Source organism: Glycine soja, chromosome 4 (genome assembly GCF_004193775.1).
Source record: "Glycine soja cultivar W05 chromosome 4, ASM419377v2, whole genome shotgun sequence".
NCBI classification, from domain to species: Eukaryota; Viridiplantae; Streptophyta; class Magnoliopsida; order Fabales; family Fabaceae; genus Glycine; species Glycine soja.
Genome location: NC_041005.1, coordinates 5,275,833 through 5,296,073, shown reverse-complemented (window position 1 = coordinate 5,296,073; position 20,241 = coordinate 5,275,833). Strand labels below are relative to the sequence as shown.

Here is a 20,241-nt window from a genome sequence, read left to right as displayed (position 1 = left end):
TGACTTTAAAATATAATTTAGATATTTAAAAATATTATTCATTATAAGCTTTAATTATACAGAAATAAATATTTGTTCTTTACCATATAATGATTAAAATACTATGAAATAAAAATACAGGTGGCATCTCTTTTAGATGTAGGGTTTCCTTATTTAAGCTTATAAAATAATTTTTTTTATAAATAAAATCAACATTTTTTAAATGTGTTTGTTTAAACAGTTTTTTTTAAAATGTAATTTTAGGCTTCTTTATATTAAGAAATAACTCCTACCTGCGTTTTAAAAATCAGTTTTAAAATTATTTTTAGAATCACTTTTTTAAAATTTTAAATAAATTGGCCCTTGTTCAACTTCACTTTAAATAGATAAATAAATTGAAATTTTAAGTCTATCTACTTAGTTTGGTGCCATCTTTCACTTCTGTAATCAAATTGAATACTTACGCTGTATATTTTTTTCTTAAAAGAAAAACTGGTGAGGGGGATTCTATGATGTTGAAATGTAGGGGCACACGTGTGAAGTACGGAGAATTATTGTTCCACCCACAACATGTTTTTATATGCAAAAAAACGAATACACGATTGTTAGGACTTAGGTATTGATTGTAACTTTATTTTAAAAAAAAAAGGTAATATTTGTAACATGCATAATTGTACTTTTAGATATTACTTACCAAAAAATAATTTTACTTTTAGATCCTAAGTTTGAATTCAATGACATTGTAGTCTTTTAATTTAATTAAGGTTTTATATTTTAAAATAAGATTTTTAGTAATACTAATTTTATTTCAAAAATTTAAATTCTCACTTTTTACTTTATTATTTTTATAAATTGAATATATCAAATCACTTCTCCAAATCTTTCCTTCACCAAAAGTTTTATCACTTTTCATCTAGATTTTTTACTTTTCAAATTATTCCATGCCCTAAATCAATCATAAAGCCTCCGAATATTTAGAAGATAAAAAACAATGATTTAAAATTTTTAGATAAAAAACAGAGAACAAAACTAAATTTACTTAATTTTAAACATAAATAGGATCAGTTTCAAAAAAAATTGAGAAACTAAAATTACAAGCAATTTAAATTGAAGAGGTTAAAATTAAAATTAAATCCTTAAAAATTGTTTTAGTCCTTCTATATATATATATATATATATATATATATATATATATATATATATATATATATATATATTGAATTTCTCCACAAAATAGGTAGATCATTTGTTATAAATATTTATCAAATATTTTTTAAAAAGACTAATACAAAGTGAATTAAATATTATAAGGAGTAAAATAAAAAAATATATTGAAAAGACTAAAATAAAATACCAAGTATCAAAAACAGTTTTTATTTTATTTTATTAAGAATTGAACATAAATTTTTAAATAGGCAATTAAAATTAAATTCGTTAATTTATTGTAAACTTAAAATATATTTAAGTCTGTTTTATAAAAAAAAAAATCATTTGAGATAATATGTGCATATAAAACGAATTGCTCATACTTAATTAATTGGATTATGTATATATATTAGACTTTTTTTGGGTACAAGTATATATATTAGACTTTTTTTTGGTACAAGTATGTATATTAGACTCATTAATGAGTATCTCAAAATAACTAATCATTATCTAAAAAGTCAATATTAAACATTTTTTTTTCATATTTTTAGTATAACAGATATGTTTTATTGGCAACGTTCACATTTGTGTTCTTAACAAGTAATCCCTGGGTATTTGTTAGAATTTCAACACACTCGTGACTCGTATAGTCTACTACTTATTTATTAGCTCAATTTGTTATTTTTTTTCATCGGTAGTTATTTACTTATTTATTTTGCATTTTTTAATGAAACAACGATGAAGTTTCTTCTAATTAGAAAAATCACCATTTTCTTTTGGTTGATTCGACTCTCCTTGACGTTGGTGTGATTGATGTTGATTAGGTTACTATCCGTCAAAGGAAAGAGGTGTAGGTTCCGTGGAGCATCCGCTAAGGCACTAGCCGTGTAAGTTGAGTTAGCATCCTCTCTCTTTCCTTTTCCTCCACTTCTTTCATTTCATTGATAAATAAATAAATAAAATAAAAATGATACACACATGAAGAGTAACATTTATTTTTTTTAAACCTTGGAAATGAAAGAAATGGGATGGTTACTTTCTTTTCTATAGATTTGATTTTTCTAGGATGTTTTTTCTTTTAATTATTCTAATTTAGATTTTTAACTTTCCAGTGAAATTCTAATATTTTCATTTTTTATTTTTTGGTCGATTATAATATTTACTTTGATCTGAAACTTAATTACACTCAAAATTTATTGTTTCTCTTCAAGCGTATTATATTATGTGAATATCAAATCTAAATACTTTTCTATAAAATTAATGTGTTGTCAACTAGTTAAAATATAATAAATATAGAGTATGTATTGTGTGAATATCTAATCTAAATGCTTCTCTATAAATTTAATGTGGGTTGTCAACTAGTTAAAATATAATAAATATAGAGTATGTATTTATAGTTCATTATCTAAAATCAATGAAAATATAATAAATATAATAATAATAGTAATTGTTGCAAATCTATAATTTATACTATAGAATACGAAAATCACTTATCTCTAGCTAGCTAGCTCTCTTCGTTAGTAAAATTGCAAACATACATTGCATCATATGACTACTAGCAATTCGTCAATTTCCACGATTAATTGATTGGTTACTAGTAGCAATATAATGAATCCAACTAACTCAAAATTAATTTGAGACCCGATTTGATAAACTTTGGTTCATGATTTAAATAAGTCAAATTTAAGTTGAAAATTGAATTGGTTAAATAAATGAGTTGAACTTGAATTATGTATAATTTGACTTGTTCAATTAATAAATCTAGTTGATCTATATATATTCAACTAAATAATAAGATTTATATTAAACTCAAGACAAACTATCAGCCGAATAAATTTTCATAATTGAGTCTAGTCGAGTTGAATCTAATTTCACTCCACATAACTAATTTCTAGTCCTAATTACAATATTTATTAATTAATAATAAAGATTGATAGATATTACTCATTTCTTCAATCATCTACAGTAACATTAACTAATTTTGATACTAATTGGTCAATTAAAAAAGTTAAATAATACAATGTATGGTTCTGATTTGATTAGAAGATTATTGAGACTTTCACTAAAAATAGTGGTCTCCAAAATATAACCCTCACTTCCAGTCAATGTCAAATAATTGATTTGGTATAACCCTTAAATATATGACCTCATATACTATCAAAAAAGTCCATATTAATCCATGAAACTTTAAACTTAGTTAATTTCAAATTAGTCCTAAAACAAACTTTACTTCCTATTAGTTCCTGAACAAAAATAAAAAAGAAATTAGTAGTGCGAGTACCTTTAGCTTTGATTTGTGCCCTCATTTCGATCTAGACACTTTCTAACGTAGAAGGGAATTTTTCTTCTTCAATCTACTAGTTCTATAAAGTCAACGTGAGGTAGTGAATTTCTTTCTTTCACTGCAGCCAGTCTTTGATAAGGTAAAAGAGATAAAAAAAATTTATTGTACGTACATATCTATAACCATCAATTTAGTTCCTTCACCGGAGAGAGAAAATTGTCTAAGTATTAATTTACATAAGCATGAAGCATCGTAAATAACACTTAATTAAGAAAGTTTATTTGATTTGATTTTTACGTCCAAGTCATAAGTCATATATAATAATGATGTTATATAAAGCATACACTTTCGAGGGTTTGACCAAAACCTATTTCACTCCAAAAAATAAGCAAGTCATACAAGCAACCAGTGGCAAATTTTCAATTAAAATTTTAGTCCCATAAGAGTTTGCTGATGTTAGAATAGAAGAGGCCAATAATCACAAACATTTTCAAAGTGGATAAGAAAAAAAGTAATGTAACTTTTCCAGTGTCTTGGAAGATTCGTCATTGTAGATTATCGCTGCTTTGAATTTTATATGCTCTTATCTTAAGGGGTGAAATGAAACGAGTGGATGTAGCGTAAGGACAAAGAAGCAGTTATAATCACAAACTTTGGACTGCACTGTTTGATAAAACCCTAAATTTTCCTAAGGGTGTGTCTGTGCAAACAATGGACAAATGGGCATTTGAAATGTCTTAAGTTTAGGCGTGACAATGGCGCAGCCCCCCACTCAAATGTGTGGTGGTCTTATCCAGATTAAGACCGTCGTTGTATCTATCCACATTTTTCTACTTCAAAAGTTTACATTACCTCGTTGTTTTATGCCCATTTCCGTGTACTGTTTTTTGAGGTGCACTTTGTCGCGGAAAATGATTGTTCGGGTCAAAGCAAAGCAAAACGGTATATTATTATCAGCATGGAACAATTACGAAGGAGGGAATTTGGCTCAAAAAGTGGTACCCAAATAATGCTCTTTGCGGGGGTTAAAAGAGACGTGCATTTTGTTCTTTTATCTTAAGACCAAGCATTGAAGACCCAATCGCGAGATACTTCCAATGCCTTATCCTGTTCTGTATATATATGTATATGCCTTATGCCTTACATATCGTGGAGATATAAGATAGGAGTTTAATTTTTTTATTGATAAAATTAACATTTTAACAAATTAATATTTATTAATAAAAAAATACATTACACATCTTGGAGGTTCAAAAAAGATTAAAATTAAAATTTAAATATATTTTGAATCCTTATAACTTTATAAAACTTATGTTTTTCTTATTTTGATCCATGTAAGTGCAAACTTAAGGGGATTATAAATGAAGAAAATAGAATTTTACAAGGACCAAAACTAAACAAAACATAATTTTACAAGAACTAAAAATAAGTAAAATATCTTACAAAAGATCAAAATTAAAAAAACATAAACTTATATAAACTAAAATTAAAAAAATGAACTTATAAAAAACAAAAATGAAAAATTGCTAACTTACATTAACCAAAAACATATTTAAGCTTAAAATTTAATTTAAACTTTGAGATAAAAGAGAGTATATATATATTGAAAGAGATACACGGTTAAAAAGATTAAGTAAAAAGATATAGACAAAAATAGTTTAATTGAGAGAATTTTTAAATTAGTAGCTAAGATAATATATGAAATGTACATTTACAGAAAAGAAGGAAAACAATGTTGAAAATGTTTAAATGAGAGTTATACTTTATAATATTAAGAGTAAACTTTATCTTTGCTTTTGTTCTGTAAAGTGTTGTTGAAGAAAGCTAATTTATTTTTCTTGTATTTGCTTTGTACTCAAATTTTACTAATAAATTTTGAGTTTAATGCTTATGTATTGATGGTATAAAATAATTTTAAACTATCATCTAATAATAAATTATCGTTTGAGTTACTTTAAAATAATTGTGTTAAAAGTAACAAATTTATTATATATGATAAATTGTGATTAAATGATTGTGTAAACAAATTTATATTGTGTATAACTTTTTTTCTAAAAAAACAAGAATGCATGCAACTTTCGATTCATATGAACATATCAATATTCATTCACATTTTCTTACTTTTAGGTTTTTTAAGGATAGTTGATTCATGACAAGATATATCAAGGTCCGTGATCAAATAATTTAGAATTCAGCTGATGGAATAATTGATATTTGATAAAATTAAAGGATCGGATAAGGTAATAATGTTTGGAACCTAATTAATTAGTATTGTCCCATGGTATAGTGTGACTTAATTACATAACCAAGGCCCCCCTCTTCCCACCATATCATGTTCCTTTGCCCCCCTTCACCTGCCTCTAAATTAGGCTTTCCTCAACTGAACTCCAGGACCACAAAAGCACTTGCCAGCACTGTTTCCTTCCCTGGACCACTTTTTTCACCCTTCTCAATCTTTTCTCTTCTTTTTTCTTCAATTGGCTTTCCTCGCATAAGATGCTGCATGGATAAAACCAGCAACCCATAAATATAAAAATAAAAATAAAAATCAATGTGAAAGTTAATAACACAAATATGAGTATATATAGTTACATCCACAACAAGGATCGAATTAGTTACACGCTACAACTGAAGGCGCGTGAGAAAATAACATAACATAAAGGATACAAGAGTGAAGCTATATATGTAAAAAATGTGAATAGTAACACCAATCAGAATAGGTAAGGTGGCAATGTGTCCCCACCAAGGTAATGCAGGTGATATGATAGATGAGGAAAAGAAAAGCATCAGAGACGTATATATATTTGATAATATGAGCAAGCATGCATTCAGACTACACAGATGTATCATATATATATGGTCGACGGAATTCACTGTTTTATTTTCTTGCTTTCAAACTTGTTTCTGTTTTTGTGTGATTTGTTGGAACTTTAGCAATTTTGATGCGAGCGTGTTGTATGTCTTCCTTCCTTCAAGTCTTGTCACACCAATCTGCTCCTTTTTTTTTTTGGATGATTGTGGGTTGCTAGTGATTGATGAAACTGAGAAAAAAGTCGGAATCAAATATAATAAACGTTATGAGAGAGAGAAATTGGGGTGTGGGTGCTAAAGTGAAGACTTGGGGTTAAGTTGTTGAACGTTTCTGTCATTTGTAATTACTAGGAGGAACATGTAGGAGCATCTTTGGATGTTCGTTCAATATATGGCTCACGAAATTTGAAATAAATTTAATGATTTATAAATTTTATTTTGTAAAAGAAAAAATTTGGAGGGTTTGTTAATCACATTCTTGCCCAAAGAAAAAAAAAAGTAGGGTTTTCTCTTTTCTAGTAGGCCTTGGATCATAAATTTGACAATTCAAGGCCAGGAAAGAACATTGGTTTGTCTTGATCAGCTTCCATACTTTTGTATATCTATTCAATGCACTTGACAAAAACTTGAGTATTATCTTTTGAGTTTAATTTTAATACATTATTAATTTAAACTTTTTTACATCACTAATTAATTTAATATTAATAGAAAATATTTTTAAAATAATTATAAGAACTTAATAATTTTTAGTTATATAACGATTTATATTTACAGGATAGTGTAAAGTCAGTATATTATAATTATTTTTTAAACTGGTAATGAAACAATACAGGCGTATTGGCCATTGGCTTGTATAACTTTTAGAAGAAGAAAAAAATAATATGGTTTTTTCCCAACTGTTCAGATATTATTGGACATATTAGTCAATATTATATACAGATGTAAGTGGTTTACGCCATTACAATTTATGACCTTTCGATCATTCTTATGGCAAATCAATTTACGTATATGTGAAAGTAACTGGTCAATGTGAAAAGGATATTATTTAGCAGGGTCAATGAAACGGAGTCATGTGGAAAAAACAGAGTAGGTTGGTGACATGATATAAACTATAAATTTATGAAATAAAAAATATGTATACATGTAGGTTAAAAGAAGAGAAAGGTCAATGTGAAATTGCGCTGATTGATTCCTCATTTGTATAAGCAACTAGAATAGGACGAAAAATCGATGGTTGAGGAAACCATTTAAATCTTCTTTATACTTAAGGTTTCCTGCTATACTAATTACTAACGAGCCATTTCTTCTAGTTCTAGGGTCAATTGGACATTCAATCACTTTCACGTTTCAAGTATGTGCCAAAGTACCATATTATAATTTCTTACATTCTTTTGCGTCACTTTCTTTATTCCGTTTTGGTTACAATGCCCTGTTTCCCTTCTCCCAACCAAGGTATAAAGAAATTTACCTAATTTCCAATGCCATCTGCCCCCACCTCTAAGGTCCCTCTCCTCTCCTTATTTTAATCTAACCTCAAATGTCAATAAGAAAAGGAAGTAGAAGATTGGAGAGCACCCAACAAAACAATGACCAAGTCCATTTATACAGCCCATCAAAAAATAAATAGAAGTAAGATGTATTTGAACAAAAAAAAAGGCACAAGCTAACCGAAAATTGAAAATTTAGTCTATTGAATTAAATATATTTGATAAAATTAGATTTCAAATTATAGTTTCAAAGTGTAAAATAATATAAACAATGTATAAGAAAGAATTCTAACAAGAATTTGAAGATGAAAATAGAAAAAAAAAAAAGTCTAAAAGTTTATACATTCGAATGCTACATGAAATAGTATTTCAAAAAACCCCAACACTACAAGCTCTTGAAATAAACTCAATTTCCAAACAAGTTTCATTTAGTTAATCAAATTTTTAAGCTAGTTAAATAAGCTACAAACTAACAAGAAAATCTTGGTAGCTGCACCCTAAAACGAGGAAATTAAAGACAACTAGGTTTTGTAGCACAAGAATTTATGAGCTATTAAGTGTAGGCTTCAAAATAGTGAAACGTATGCACTGACTCATTCTGTAACTTCTTTTGTTGATATCAACTAAAAAAATATGTATTTGGACTAGTTAGATCCAATTAGGGCCCAAATGTCTATAATATTAACTATACATTTTCTAACACTTTCTATTATTAGCTAAAATTTATCAAAAACTATAATTTTTGGTAAGTCTTGCTTTTTATTTTATAACTCTGTCTCTTAACTTTGTAATTGAAATTTTCAATAAGTATGTATTATAAATAATGAGTTAGAGAATAAGTTATTACCACCCCTCTTATCTACATTAGTTACCAAGGATAATGACATTATAAGAACTAGGGTGTGGGAAGGTTTTATTTTTGTCCTTACTCGACCTCAAACTTTATTAAGGCTAGTTTTTTCAACCAGGCCTCGACTCGATCAAGACCCAGTGGTAAATTAGGGACAAGTTCGGATCAATCCGATCAACTATTATAATATATCAATCTCAATACTATGTATAATTAAATCATATGAAAGAAGTATAAAACTAAAATTAAAATAGTAATTAAACACTCTTTGAGCCTGAAAACTTTTCCTGTTTTGAACTGGAGTACCACCGCTTCCTTCTCCTTAATTTAAGTTCACATATTTTATTAATTGTCTATCGGATCAAAACTTTAGGAAACTCTTATTTCTTGCTTTCTTTCTTTGTTTTTTCGATTGATCGGAGAAAAAAAAATAATTCTTGGGACTCAAGATACAAATAGGCTTAGGGAAGAGGACTGTTTTTTTTTTTTGTTATTTGTTATTATTCTAGTACGCATTTTTTGTCTCTATATGCTACACTTTATAAAACTATGATCACGAATTGTGGGCAAATGAGAAAATGAAAACTAGTATTATTAAAATGAAGATGAAAAATTTGCACAATTTCTGGATTCAAATTTCATGACTTCACCGTTAGTCTACGTTTTCCCTTCCTCACTTCAGGTCTTCACTCCTTTGTAAACAAACATTAAAAAAAATTATACAATGATTGATAGGAAACCATATGCAAACTGGAAATTTGGTTGGTTATTTGTAAAAAATGTTGCCTCAACCTGGGCCACTTATTAAGAATATCTCAAAGATCAAATCATATTGATAATTAGTATATCTCTTGAAGATTCCAAGCGATGATAAACAGCTAATTGACTCATCAAAGATTAAGCGATCCGTTGATAGTCAAGTCATTTTCAAGAAAAAAAATTCCACCATTAAAAATTGAAAATGTTAAATATGCAGAAGAATTGTATAAAGGAATGTGTCAGTTTTAGGAATGATAATAACTAACTAAATAATAGAGAAATTTATTCTTGTAATCTTCCGAAGTAGATCGAGACTGGAGAGTAATTTTTGTGGATTTAAAAGAAGTCTAGAACAAATAACCACGTAAAAAAATAAAATAATAATCATGTAAAAGCAATTTTCATGGAAAAACCGGGAAAGATAGGCTTTCATAAGTTCTTTGTTTTTTTGTTGTCCAGAGCCTAAAGGTTTCGTGAATTTTATTTTCTTTGTTTGTTTCGATGTAAGATCCATAAAATATTATACCAAACCATTTGAATTGAGTTGGGCCAAGCGAACACATCCGCTTGACTCCACTTGCTGTGATCCACTGGAGTATAGTACTACACTTCATAACGAGCATATCGGCTTCATTGCAGATAACGAGTTGGTACATTATAAAGTCTAGTACTATCTGTGTTTTTGAGCAAACTATTTCAACACCCGTGAGATTTCATATAACTACACATAAGACATAACATAATTCCATCTTTTTTTTTTTTTTACTTTATTTTTCTATACTAATCTTTCTTTAAGTTTAAAAATATTACACTAGTATCTTTTTATATATTTGAAAACATTACATTGACACTCCCCTCAAATGATACACTAACACATCCTACAAGGGAGACATAAGTATTGATTAAAAAATAGGAAAAGCTGGTGTAATTACACGAAAGTTACAATTAATATAAGTAATAATAGTTTGTGTTCTTTGACTAAGTAGTTCAGGATTTGAATCCTTATTAAAATTTGGATATGAAATAAATCATGTTGAAAGAAAAATGTCTACCTTATATTTGCTCACAGTTTTTGGTGAAGATTATTTATTACTTCCACAAAAGCTACTTTAAACTAATGCCATGGTTAGAAAAAAATGTGTGCCGATCTCAAATTTTATGATTTTTTTTACTTGAAAAAAAAATCTGACTTTTTTTCATTTTAAGAAAGTTAATATATTTCATTTAAAAATGGATTAATTTGAGTATGCCACACTTTGTTCATCTTGGTTCTTGGGAAAAGGTTGACAAGTATGATAACATCAAAACTCATTAACCATTTTTCTCACTCAAGTGTGCCAAAAATCCCACTAATGAAGGAGGAAGAGTAGATTTTAATTTGTGGAACTCTCTAGTAGGAAACTCTTCTAATTCTTCCTATTATCATTACTCAACCAAACACGATAAGTTTTTCATGTCTCTCTTAAATCACTCGCATCCATTTCTTTCTCCAATATCAACTCAAACATACAAAAGATTTAGTGTGAACAACCTGCCTTTCTCAATCTTGGGTGTATGATATCCTTAATTTGACAACTATTATGGATATCCTGTAACGGTTTTCCTTGGGTAATCATTGCCATGCTAGGGGGTTACGAAGGTGATCATTATTACTGTGGGGTTGGATCGTCCAAAGATCAATTGTTAACGGATGAATGGGAATACCTATGGGACGAAAATCAATAAAAGGGGCTATATGATGGAAGTTTTGAGCTGGTTGACATATGATCGGTGCAATACACAATCTTTCAGCCTCGAGTTCGTAATCATGAAAAGACTTGAATCGGTTGGCATATGGCTAGTACAGTACATAGTCCTCTAGCCTAGAATGCATAAGCACAAAAAGAGGTTTGAAATCTTGAGCCGATCAGCATACAACCGGTGCGGTACATAGTCTGCCAGCCTCGAGTGCTTGAACATGAAGGGACTTCAAGTCATGAGTTGGTCGGCCAACAACCAGTGAGAACTTGTGCTAACTGTTCAGTTTGTGTCTTCAAAGAGATGGTGAATGGTTAAATTATGCATGTTGAAGACTGATGTTGTCCTTTTGTCTTAGTTTAAATTTTTATGTTTTGCTATGTAAGTGCCAATAGGCCATTTCATGAATGATATGAGTAATTTTAAACGTTGCCAATATTTTATTCGTAATTTGAATACTCATCCATGAACTGATTATATAACTTAGTTAAAATTCGTAAATTTGATTGGTTGTGTACGAACCGAGTTGGAATGGTCGTTTACATACCAAGAGTATAACTTAGCAAATGAAATATGAATGTAATTTGTTGAATGCTTGCTTAAATACCGAGAATATATCTTAGTGAATGTAATTGTTCAAAGCTCGTTTGGGAAAAGAGGCTCGATGAAAAAATGGCAACTAAAAGAGGCCTTGTGCCATTTGAGAACAACGAGAGGCGAATGGCATAGGTTCAATGCTGTGACGGTGAATGAAGGGCTCCAACTCGGTAATTAAAGCCCTCCTAGTTAAGAGTTAGAGACTAGAAAATTTTATGATATTTCACCATATTGACTCAGCTTGTTTAAATTTTAAAAAAGTAATCTTAAAAAAGGTGATTTAAAAAAAGTATTAAGTTAGACATTAGCATTAATCAACTTCTGTCCTTTTAGTACGAACTATTTTTATTTTGTTGCAATTTTAGTACAAAATGTACACATAGAACTCTTACCAGGTAGCATCTCTCACGAGTCACGGGAGAGAAGTATAATAGGCACATGTTTTTTGAGCAATTTTAGATTAGATGCGAGTTTCCACTATCTTTTTCTATAATATATTTCTTAGAAAAATGTACAGGTTTGAAGTCCTCTTTCCTGGAAATTGCTTACATGCAAAGTACTACAGATCTTCTCACGCTTGGCCGCAAGCTTTTGCGAGTTAGTATGTAGAGGGGCCCATAAAAACTGTGCAGAAAACATATGAAAATCAGGCTGCTTCAAAAATATTTGCCAGCCAAAAACCAATACAAAATTTTTTAAACGGCAAAAAGAAATGAAAACCTCGCTTTAAGAAACTGTGCTAATACTACATTGTCTGTAGTATTAACACAGTTTCTTAAAATTAAGAGGTATTTTACCCGTTTCTTTAAGTTCTAAGAGACCTTATTATTATGAGTCAAGCTATCGATGCGGGTTCGATTCCCCGCTTGTATTATTTATTTTATTTTATTTTATCTTTTTTTTATATAAAATAAATCTAGAATTTTTAATTAATTTATCAATTATCTATTTTAGTTTCTTAATTTAGTTTTAATCAATTCAAATTAGCATATCGTATATAAACTAGAATGATATTTGCCAAAACAAAGATAAGAAAATAAAGTATCTTAGTTCTATTCTCTTATTATTAATTAATCTATTAGCAAAATTGTTATAAATCATTGATTCATCTGATATATATATATATATATATATATATATATATATTCGTTCATGAGTTTACTGAATTGAAAATGTTAAATTTTTTATTTCCAAGGATTAGGGAGGATAAAAATTGAATATGTAAAAGATCTAACCTCATAAATAGTCAGCAGTCCTATGCACACAGTAGGGACCACCAGAGCTATGTCCATTTGTTTGTTATATGCTTTTAGAATAATAATATAAAAACATCTCATTATTTTAAATATCTTTTAATACTTCTTATATTTTTTATCTCTCTTTTTTTATCTTATCATAAATATTATTATACTTATTCTATTCTCTCTTTTTTTCCCCCTATCTCTATCTCTAGGTCTCAAATAACATTGTTGATGCTTTTTTCCCTATTGCACTGTCCATTGTTTTGACATGGAGGGTATAGAATAATACATACATGGTGCCAGGATCTTGTGTTTCACCAGTCACCACGAGGATAAGAGAATCTAGCACATCATGCCAGTGCCGTAAGATCCAACAAAAAACCATATGAAGTGGACCGACATGTTCTATATGACCCTTCATCTTCCACAGGGGCATGATTCACACAACACATTCTCAAACCAAGAAAAACATCATATACATTATATCGAAGAGGTGACACACGACTTGCTTGTAGATAAAAAGAAATGAAGAAGTAACAGATGGAAATCGATGAATATTTAGATTTAAGATACCTTCTAAGGGAATCCAAGAGCTTTTAACCTACAAAAGAATGGTACACCTGACATGATTGAAGAATTCCGAAATCGGAAAGGTTTTTAAGAAATTTCGGAATCGAAGGAACCTGCAACCTTAGCATATCTCTCTACTCTACAGCATAATGGCTAGAACTACCCAAGAAAATTTTCCCATATATATGACTACCAATTTCTTTTCCATTCATAAGAATTAGTAGTCACACCAAGAAACGTTAATAGTGCACCCAACACGTTTTCCATAGGTTTTCTATTGGACAGAGCCTTCAAAATGCTCTCTTGGCCTGTACATTGTTCAGATTTGTATCCCCAACACATATAGTAAGAGAGAAAGGTCGTCTCAACTCATTCCACATAGATTGTCAGTGCAAGAAACATCCTCGGACGGCATCATATTTAGATCTGGTATCAAGAAAAAACTTTTCCCGGTGGTTGATTCTATCTTGTTTGGCCTAGATTCTGATGCATGTGAATGAGTATCATCTTGAATGGGACGTATGAGGGCCTCCGAAGATACTACTATTCTCTGATGGGGTTGACCAGCAAGCACACACTGCGGTTCAACAGATGTTGAACTTGGATTGTTCTGATGATATTTTAATCCCACATCAAGCTGAAAATACCCATAAAAAAAAAGAGTTAAGCAAGAAACGAAATGGACATCTCCAAAAACTAACCAACAAAAACGGTGATTCACTATGTCAAAGGAAATATGAATATACCTTCATTCTCTTCAGACTCTCATTTTTAGCTCTCTGTGCCTCAAAATTTGCATTTACAGTTGCTATTTCCTGCAAAACAAGGGTGATATTAATATTCATGCATGCCCATCTTAATATATGTCTAAATTATAGTGCACTTCACACTTTTTAAGTAAGGCCAGAAAGATACCTTTTTCAGATATATGCTTTCCTTTAGAAGGGAGCTCTCCTCTTCCTTTAATTCTGCAAAGGTCTACAAAATGACAGAAAGAATCATGATTAACACTCACATATAGGCAAAGAAAGGCCATTGCCTGTCCCAGAGATCATTCACCAAAATGTTTGAAATTTTTTGAAGTAAAAGAAAAAAGTAGCTTATTACTAGAAGCAAGAAAGTGTAATTTTACCTTTTTTCTTCTGCACCTCTTGGTAGAAGCAGAGTTGCCAGTGTATCCACTTGTAGCAGTAGCCTAAAAATTTGTTTGGGTCATCAAAGATTAGCAAAATAGTGACATGAGATGTGAAAGAATACAAAAATACACAATTTGTAGCTAAATCAGATATGAGCAACGAACAAGCAACCCAGAAGAATAGTGGTAAAAAAAAGAGCTTCAAAAGGAGTGTCTCAGCATAACACACAGACTAGAAAGGTTGCTTGAATGCTGGATGTTTGCAACTTAAAGTACTGGCACCGCCTGATTAGCAGTGCATCTGTTTGTGCAATGGGACACGTCTGAGATAAATGACAACGAGAATTGACCATATACTCTCACCCACCCTCAGGCCCACGTATAGCCCAATGGTCACATGACTACCACTAGATCACATGACCAAGCCCTCTTTAATTTAATTAAAGATTATCTCCTTTTCTTACAAGTCAATTAAGAAAAAACAAAATGAGGCACAGCATGGTTCACGCCCCCGAGTCTCATCTCAACCCCATTTCCCAACCAACCGAATCCTAATGTTTAGGATTTTAATTTCCTATATAAGCCACCAACTTTAACTACCCTCACTGTCACTCCCGTGACACTGATACCCCATCCACCTCATTATGCATTTACGCTACTGTGCCGCGGTGTTATGACTGTCCATCACATCTCAACGCCTCTCTCTCTCTCTCTCTCTTGTCACACCCAAAACCAATTCTAATTTTAATTCAAAAGCATTAATTATGCCTCTTTATTAAATAAAAAGTAACGGTACGTATAATAAAGAGAGAAGTGAATTCCCCAACCCAGGCCAAGAAGCGATTCAGCGAACTGAAGAACTTAGGACACTAACTTCAACGAATCGAATGCCCGTCATCATCTATCCATAACATAAACAAGCAAACCTTCCAAATCCACAGTCGGTTCGATTTTTTCTGAACCGTACCCATCCCCATCTAAATCATGGGCCCCCACAAACCCACGATTTTTATTGACCAAAACACCCACGCTCCCCACTGCAAATTTTTTAACGACTTTCGTCGAAACAAAATAAATATAAATATATATATAAAAGAAAAAAAAGATCCGTGACTCTTATCTCGGTTATCGCTGCCGGGAAAATTGGTGGAAATTGTTAAATTATTGATTTTTGTTTTTTCACCTTGACAACAGAAAAAAGTGGTGTCAGCGGAATGTTAGTTGGACCTAGGAAGGGCATTTTCGTCAATCAATCCAGAACATAGAATGGCAGGCCAAACAAAAACAGGCGATAACAAAACGCCGAGCCTTTCTTCCAGTTCTGACTTAACGCCCCCACAAACATCCCAAGGCATTTCCGTCACCACAATTTCATATAAAAAAAAAAAAAAAACTCATTCAACCCCAAAGAAACAAATTTACAAGATAAACTAGCCTCCATAAGGAGAACTAATTACCAAGTGAGATTAAATTAGAAAAAAAAGTATGAATGGAGAAATTGACTTATTTGCCCGTGATGACAGCGGAAAATCGAAAACGATGCGCGCGATTGGAAAAGGAGAAAACAGTTAAAACTTAAAAACACCACTGGCCTAGGGCCTGTGAAAAGTGAAAACAGAGATGAAGGGCAAAATTGTCAGAATAAAAAAAGAAAACGTCATTCGGAAGGCAAAGAATGTTTCGTGACGCACGCCAAGCCATTTGAACCGCCCCGAAATACCACAGTTCTCCGACAGATGACAGAATTGCGCGAGGTTCGTACTTCGCAAGGGTATTTCGGTGAAAAAACCAAACTCTGACGCAAACAACATAGATCGAGAGAGAGAGAGAGAGAGAATGAGAGGGAGGAAACCTTAGATATGGCGGCGTGGTGGTGGTGGTGGCGGCTGGAGTCTTCGTAACTGTCGGTGCCAGCGCTCCAAGAGAGGGGCGTGGTGGGGCTGCATCTGGTTGAAACGGCGGCGTCGCAGCGAGAGACGGCGGCGCTAAGCCTTGATCTTGAGCGCGGCTGTTTGACACCCCAGGAGAAAGGTATAAGCTGGTGGTGAGATTTGTGTGAAACGGTACCTTGCTTGAGGCGTAGCAGAAGGTCCACCACGACGGTGTCGTCCGCCATCGCCGCTCGCACCCACTCGTCTTCGTTTACCATCTTGGCCGTTCAACACTCATCAAAGGGAAATAATCGAGAGAGAGAGAGAGAGAGAAAGAAAGGGGTGGAGGAGGTATTGGAGGAAAAGATGAAGAGTGGGGGAAGGATAGGTTTATATATTAATGATGAGAATAAAAAAGAGAGAGGGGGTGAGGATATTGTGTGGCGGTGAGGAAGGAGGAAGGTGGAGTAGATTCGAGTTATTCTTGGTTCGTCGTTCTTAGTTAAAAAGCAAGCTAGTGGGGTCTCACTCTCTTTTCCAGCCCGCGACCCCACCTACTGACATTTGGGCTATGTTAATTTCTTTCTTTCTTAATTCCCTTTCCTTATTAGTATTACCCATTGCAATCCTCAAATCATCAAAATCTAATTTCAGGATGTCATCCCTTCATTTATCCTCAAAAATATATTAGAATTTTGTATTTCTTTTTTAATTATATAAAATTTAGATGACTTAGATAAGAAAACTCACACCAAAGTCACAACACACAGACTTATAAAAACATTTAAATAATTACTTATATATTATTTATCAATAAAATTCTTACATTAATAATAAAAGTCAAATTTAAATTTTTTTTAGACATAAAATATAAGTCTGTTCCTTGTTATCTTATCATTTATAACAACCTTTTTTGGTGATTAAATTTTTGTATTAGGACCATTCAACTTTGTCTATTCACTATTGTATTAAAATTGAAATATTTAAAAATAAATGCATTTAATATATAAAAAATACAAAAACTATTTCTAAGTTGATCTCGCTTCTTTCTTTATTTTTTACAAAAAATAACCTCATAGTATTTCATTCATGATAATTGAGAAAATACTAGAGGGGATATGCTGAAAAATCTTGAGGCTAGATGAGTTTATCTCATTTCTTAAAAAACTAAATTCTTCTATAAAATATTTTTAGAATTATCAATAACTTCCTCATCTGACAAAAATTACATGTTTATTTTATAAATCATGACATGAATTCCAAATTCATAAATATGGATATAAGAAAAAAAAGGAAATCAAATATTTGTATATGGAATAAAATCGAGAGAGATAAATTAATTTCAATATTTAACGGTTAGACAAAAAATACTCAATGTTAAGAAAACAATCTAAAAGATAGTAGGTTTATTTAATCTTATATTAGTGGCAACATTTAAATTTATGAGTAAAATATATTTTAATCCCTCTAAGTACTTCAAAAACCCATTTTAATTTCATTAAAATCTTAATCTTTGAATTAACTTATTTTGTTTATTTGCTTTTAGTATTTTGGATGATCCCATCTTTTGTGAGAAATATCATTTCAAAGACTCGGTATAAGTTATTCCTCCTCTACTCAGTGTGCATTGAATTCATCGTGAATTGTTGGCTATTCAGCTATTCCTCCTCTACCCAGTTTGTCTCGACTCGCCAAGGTTTTAAATTACTATTAATGAAGATCCTAATCTGAAGAACTCAAAACCTAAGAAGTTGTACACATGGACCATGGTTTTGAAACTCAAAATACTTCGCAATGCAATCACAATTACGGTATGAAAATGCAATTCGTTTTAGGAAATAAAAAAAAAGGTAAGTTTCAAAATTTGCCAATAAAATCTTCATATCAACAATTAAATTCGATTCTATATTGTTGTAAAAGATAATTCTGATCCTTGTCAATTAGAGAAACCTTCCTAAATGATTTGGATCGCAATTAAAAGTTTGGCGATAAGAAAGACAAGGCACCCAACCCAGGCTCTGTTCCTTCCATGAGTTTGGTGAATGAGGTCGTGACCAATGTGCATGGACATTGGAGAAAACCAAATACACACAGAAGATGGAAAGTGGTATTGAGAAAAAAATAAAAGGAATATGTATGGAAAGTGGTAGCAAAATAGCAAGAACAGAGGACGGTGGAAAGGAGAAGACAGTTGTTGCTGCCGGATGTGTTGTTGAAGGGTTTCTTGTGTGTAGGGGAAGCTAAGCAGGTATATGATTAAGTTATAATATAGTCTACAAATATTTTTCATGATTTCTGTCGAATTATCTACCTGAGAAAAAAACTAAAGATAGTAGAAAGAGAACCAAAAGTGAAGTTGTTTGTATGAAGTTCAAACAAATAATTTTACTTTTCACCCTTTGAAGTAAAAAAGGAAGAAGAAAAAAACTGAAAATTTGAATTAAAATAATTTAATAGATAAAAAATAAATTAAAACAAAAAATTAAGTATTTATACAGCTCCCATTTTACTCCATGTATATACATTTTTTGGCTACATTATTTTTTAAATTGAACAGAGGCATAATTGATTATATGCCTTGTGTTATTTTTATAAAAAACAAGATACATAATCGATTATCATTATCAATTTTGCCTTGAAAAAAAACTACGCCTGTTTTTTAATATTAGCAACCACACGTTTGAAAAGGAAAGAATGCAAGCACCTCAAGCATGAGTCTCACGAGGACAGTTTTGAAATGTTAACAATGTTAGTTTTTGTCTTATTTTTTAGGTGAAACTGATGCTCACAAGTCCAGCTCTTTTCACCATCACTTTCATTCTCCATCTCATAAAGTAAAAAAATTAAACATTATATAAATAAATAAATAATTCATAAACCTAAGTCTTAAAATTTCTAGTTAAAGTATGTTATTTTTCACCTTCATTTTTATCTTGTTTCATTCTAGTCCTTCTTTAAAAAATATTGTTAATTTAAAAGATGTTTTAGTTTAAAAGATAAATGTTTTATTTTTTGGTTTTTAAAATTTATAAATAAATATTTTTAAATATATAAATTATATTTTAAAGATAGTGAATAATTTAAATTATAGTATAAGATTATTTTTCCATACAATTGTCTTGTATTTCCTCTTTGCTTAATTATCTTTTCTCTCATAATTTCATAGGTTAATTCATAAGTTTTATACATTTGTAATAACACAATTACAAATATCTAATTGGATCTAAAATGGCACCTTATTCTCGTATGACTTCTCTATGATCCTTAAGCATCCTACTGTTAGGAGGACACCATGCAATGAGAGATTTTTGTTTTTTTTAAGCTGAGAGATTGTTATACCTAAGGCTTTAGTTTTCTGATGGAATTTTTGCCTACTATGTAACTAATTTTCATTTCAAAATTTAATTATACTTAAAGTTATTATCACTTTCTTATTTTTTAACATTAAAAAATTACTTCTTACACTTGTAAAAAAAATACTTATTTCATTATAAAATTATAATTAGAATTAATTTAAATACTTGTATCAATTTATATGCAATGATTTAAAATTAAGTAACTTTTTATATTTTTAAAAGTAGAAAAATACCAATATTAACATTAAATATTTTTTTAAAACACAATTATACATTAAATATTGGAAATTCAAAAGCAAATATTGAACAATATCAAATAAAAATATAAATGTTGCGACACGGGTGAATGATTAGAAAGGAAGAGTGCATGGCAAGCGTTCCTTTCGGCGACTTCAAGCTTCCCTGTCACCATTGGGAT

At 30.6% G+C, this 20,241-nt stretch overlaps 1 protein-coding gene and 1 long non-coding RNA gene across 2 annotated transcripts; both read right to left on the bottom strand.

The window, feature by feature from the left end:
* Window positions 1–5,589: 5,589 nt before the first annotated feature.
* Window positions 5,590–6,661, bottom strand: LOC114408078. The gene is made up of 2 exons (XR_003665803.1): window positions 6,284–6,661; window positions 5,590–5,908 (listed from the first exon to the last, which is right to left on the bottom strand). It is a non-coding gene; the product is annotated as an uncharacterized LOC114408078 (long non-coding RNA).
* A 6,687-nt stretch (window positions 6,662–13,348) lies between these two features.
* On the bottom strand, window positions 13,349–17,023 carry LOC114408933. The gene is made up of 5 exons (XM_028372157.1): window positions 16,449–17,023; window positions 14,594–14,656; window positions 14,377–14,439; window positions 14,208–14,276; window positions 13,349–14,098 (listed from the first exon to the last, which is right to left on the bottom strand). The coding sequence occupies exons 1-5, from the start codon at window positions 16,743–16,745 to the stop codon at window positions 13,826–13,828; spliced, it is 765 nt and encodes a 254-aa protein (XP_028227958.1). The 5' UTR covers window positions 16,746–17,023; the 3' UTR covers window positions 13,349–13,825.
* Window positions 17,024–20,241: the final 3,218 nt, after the last annotated feature.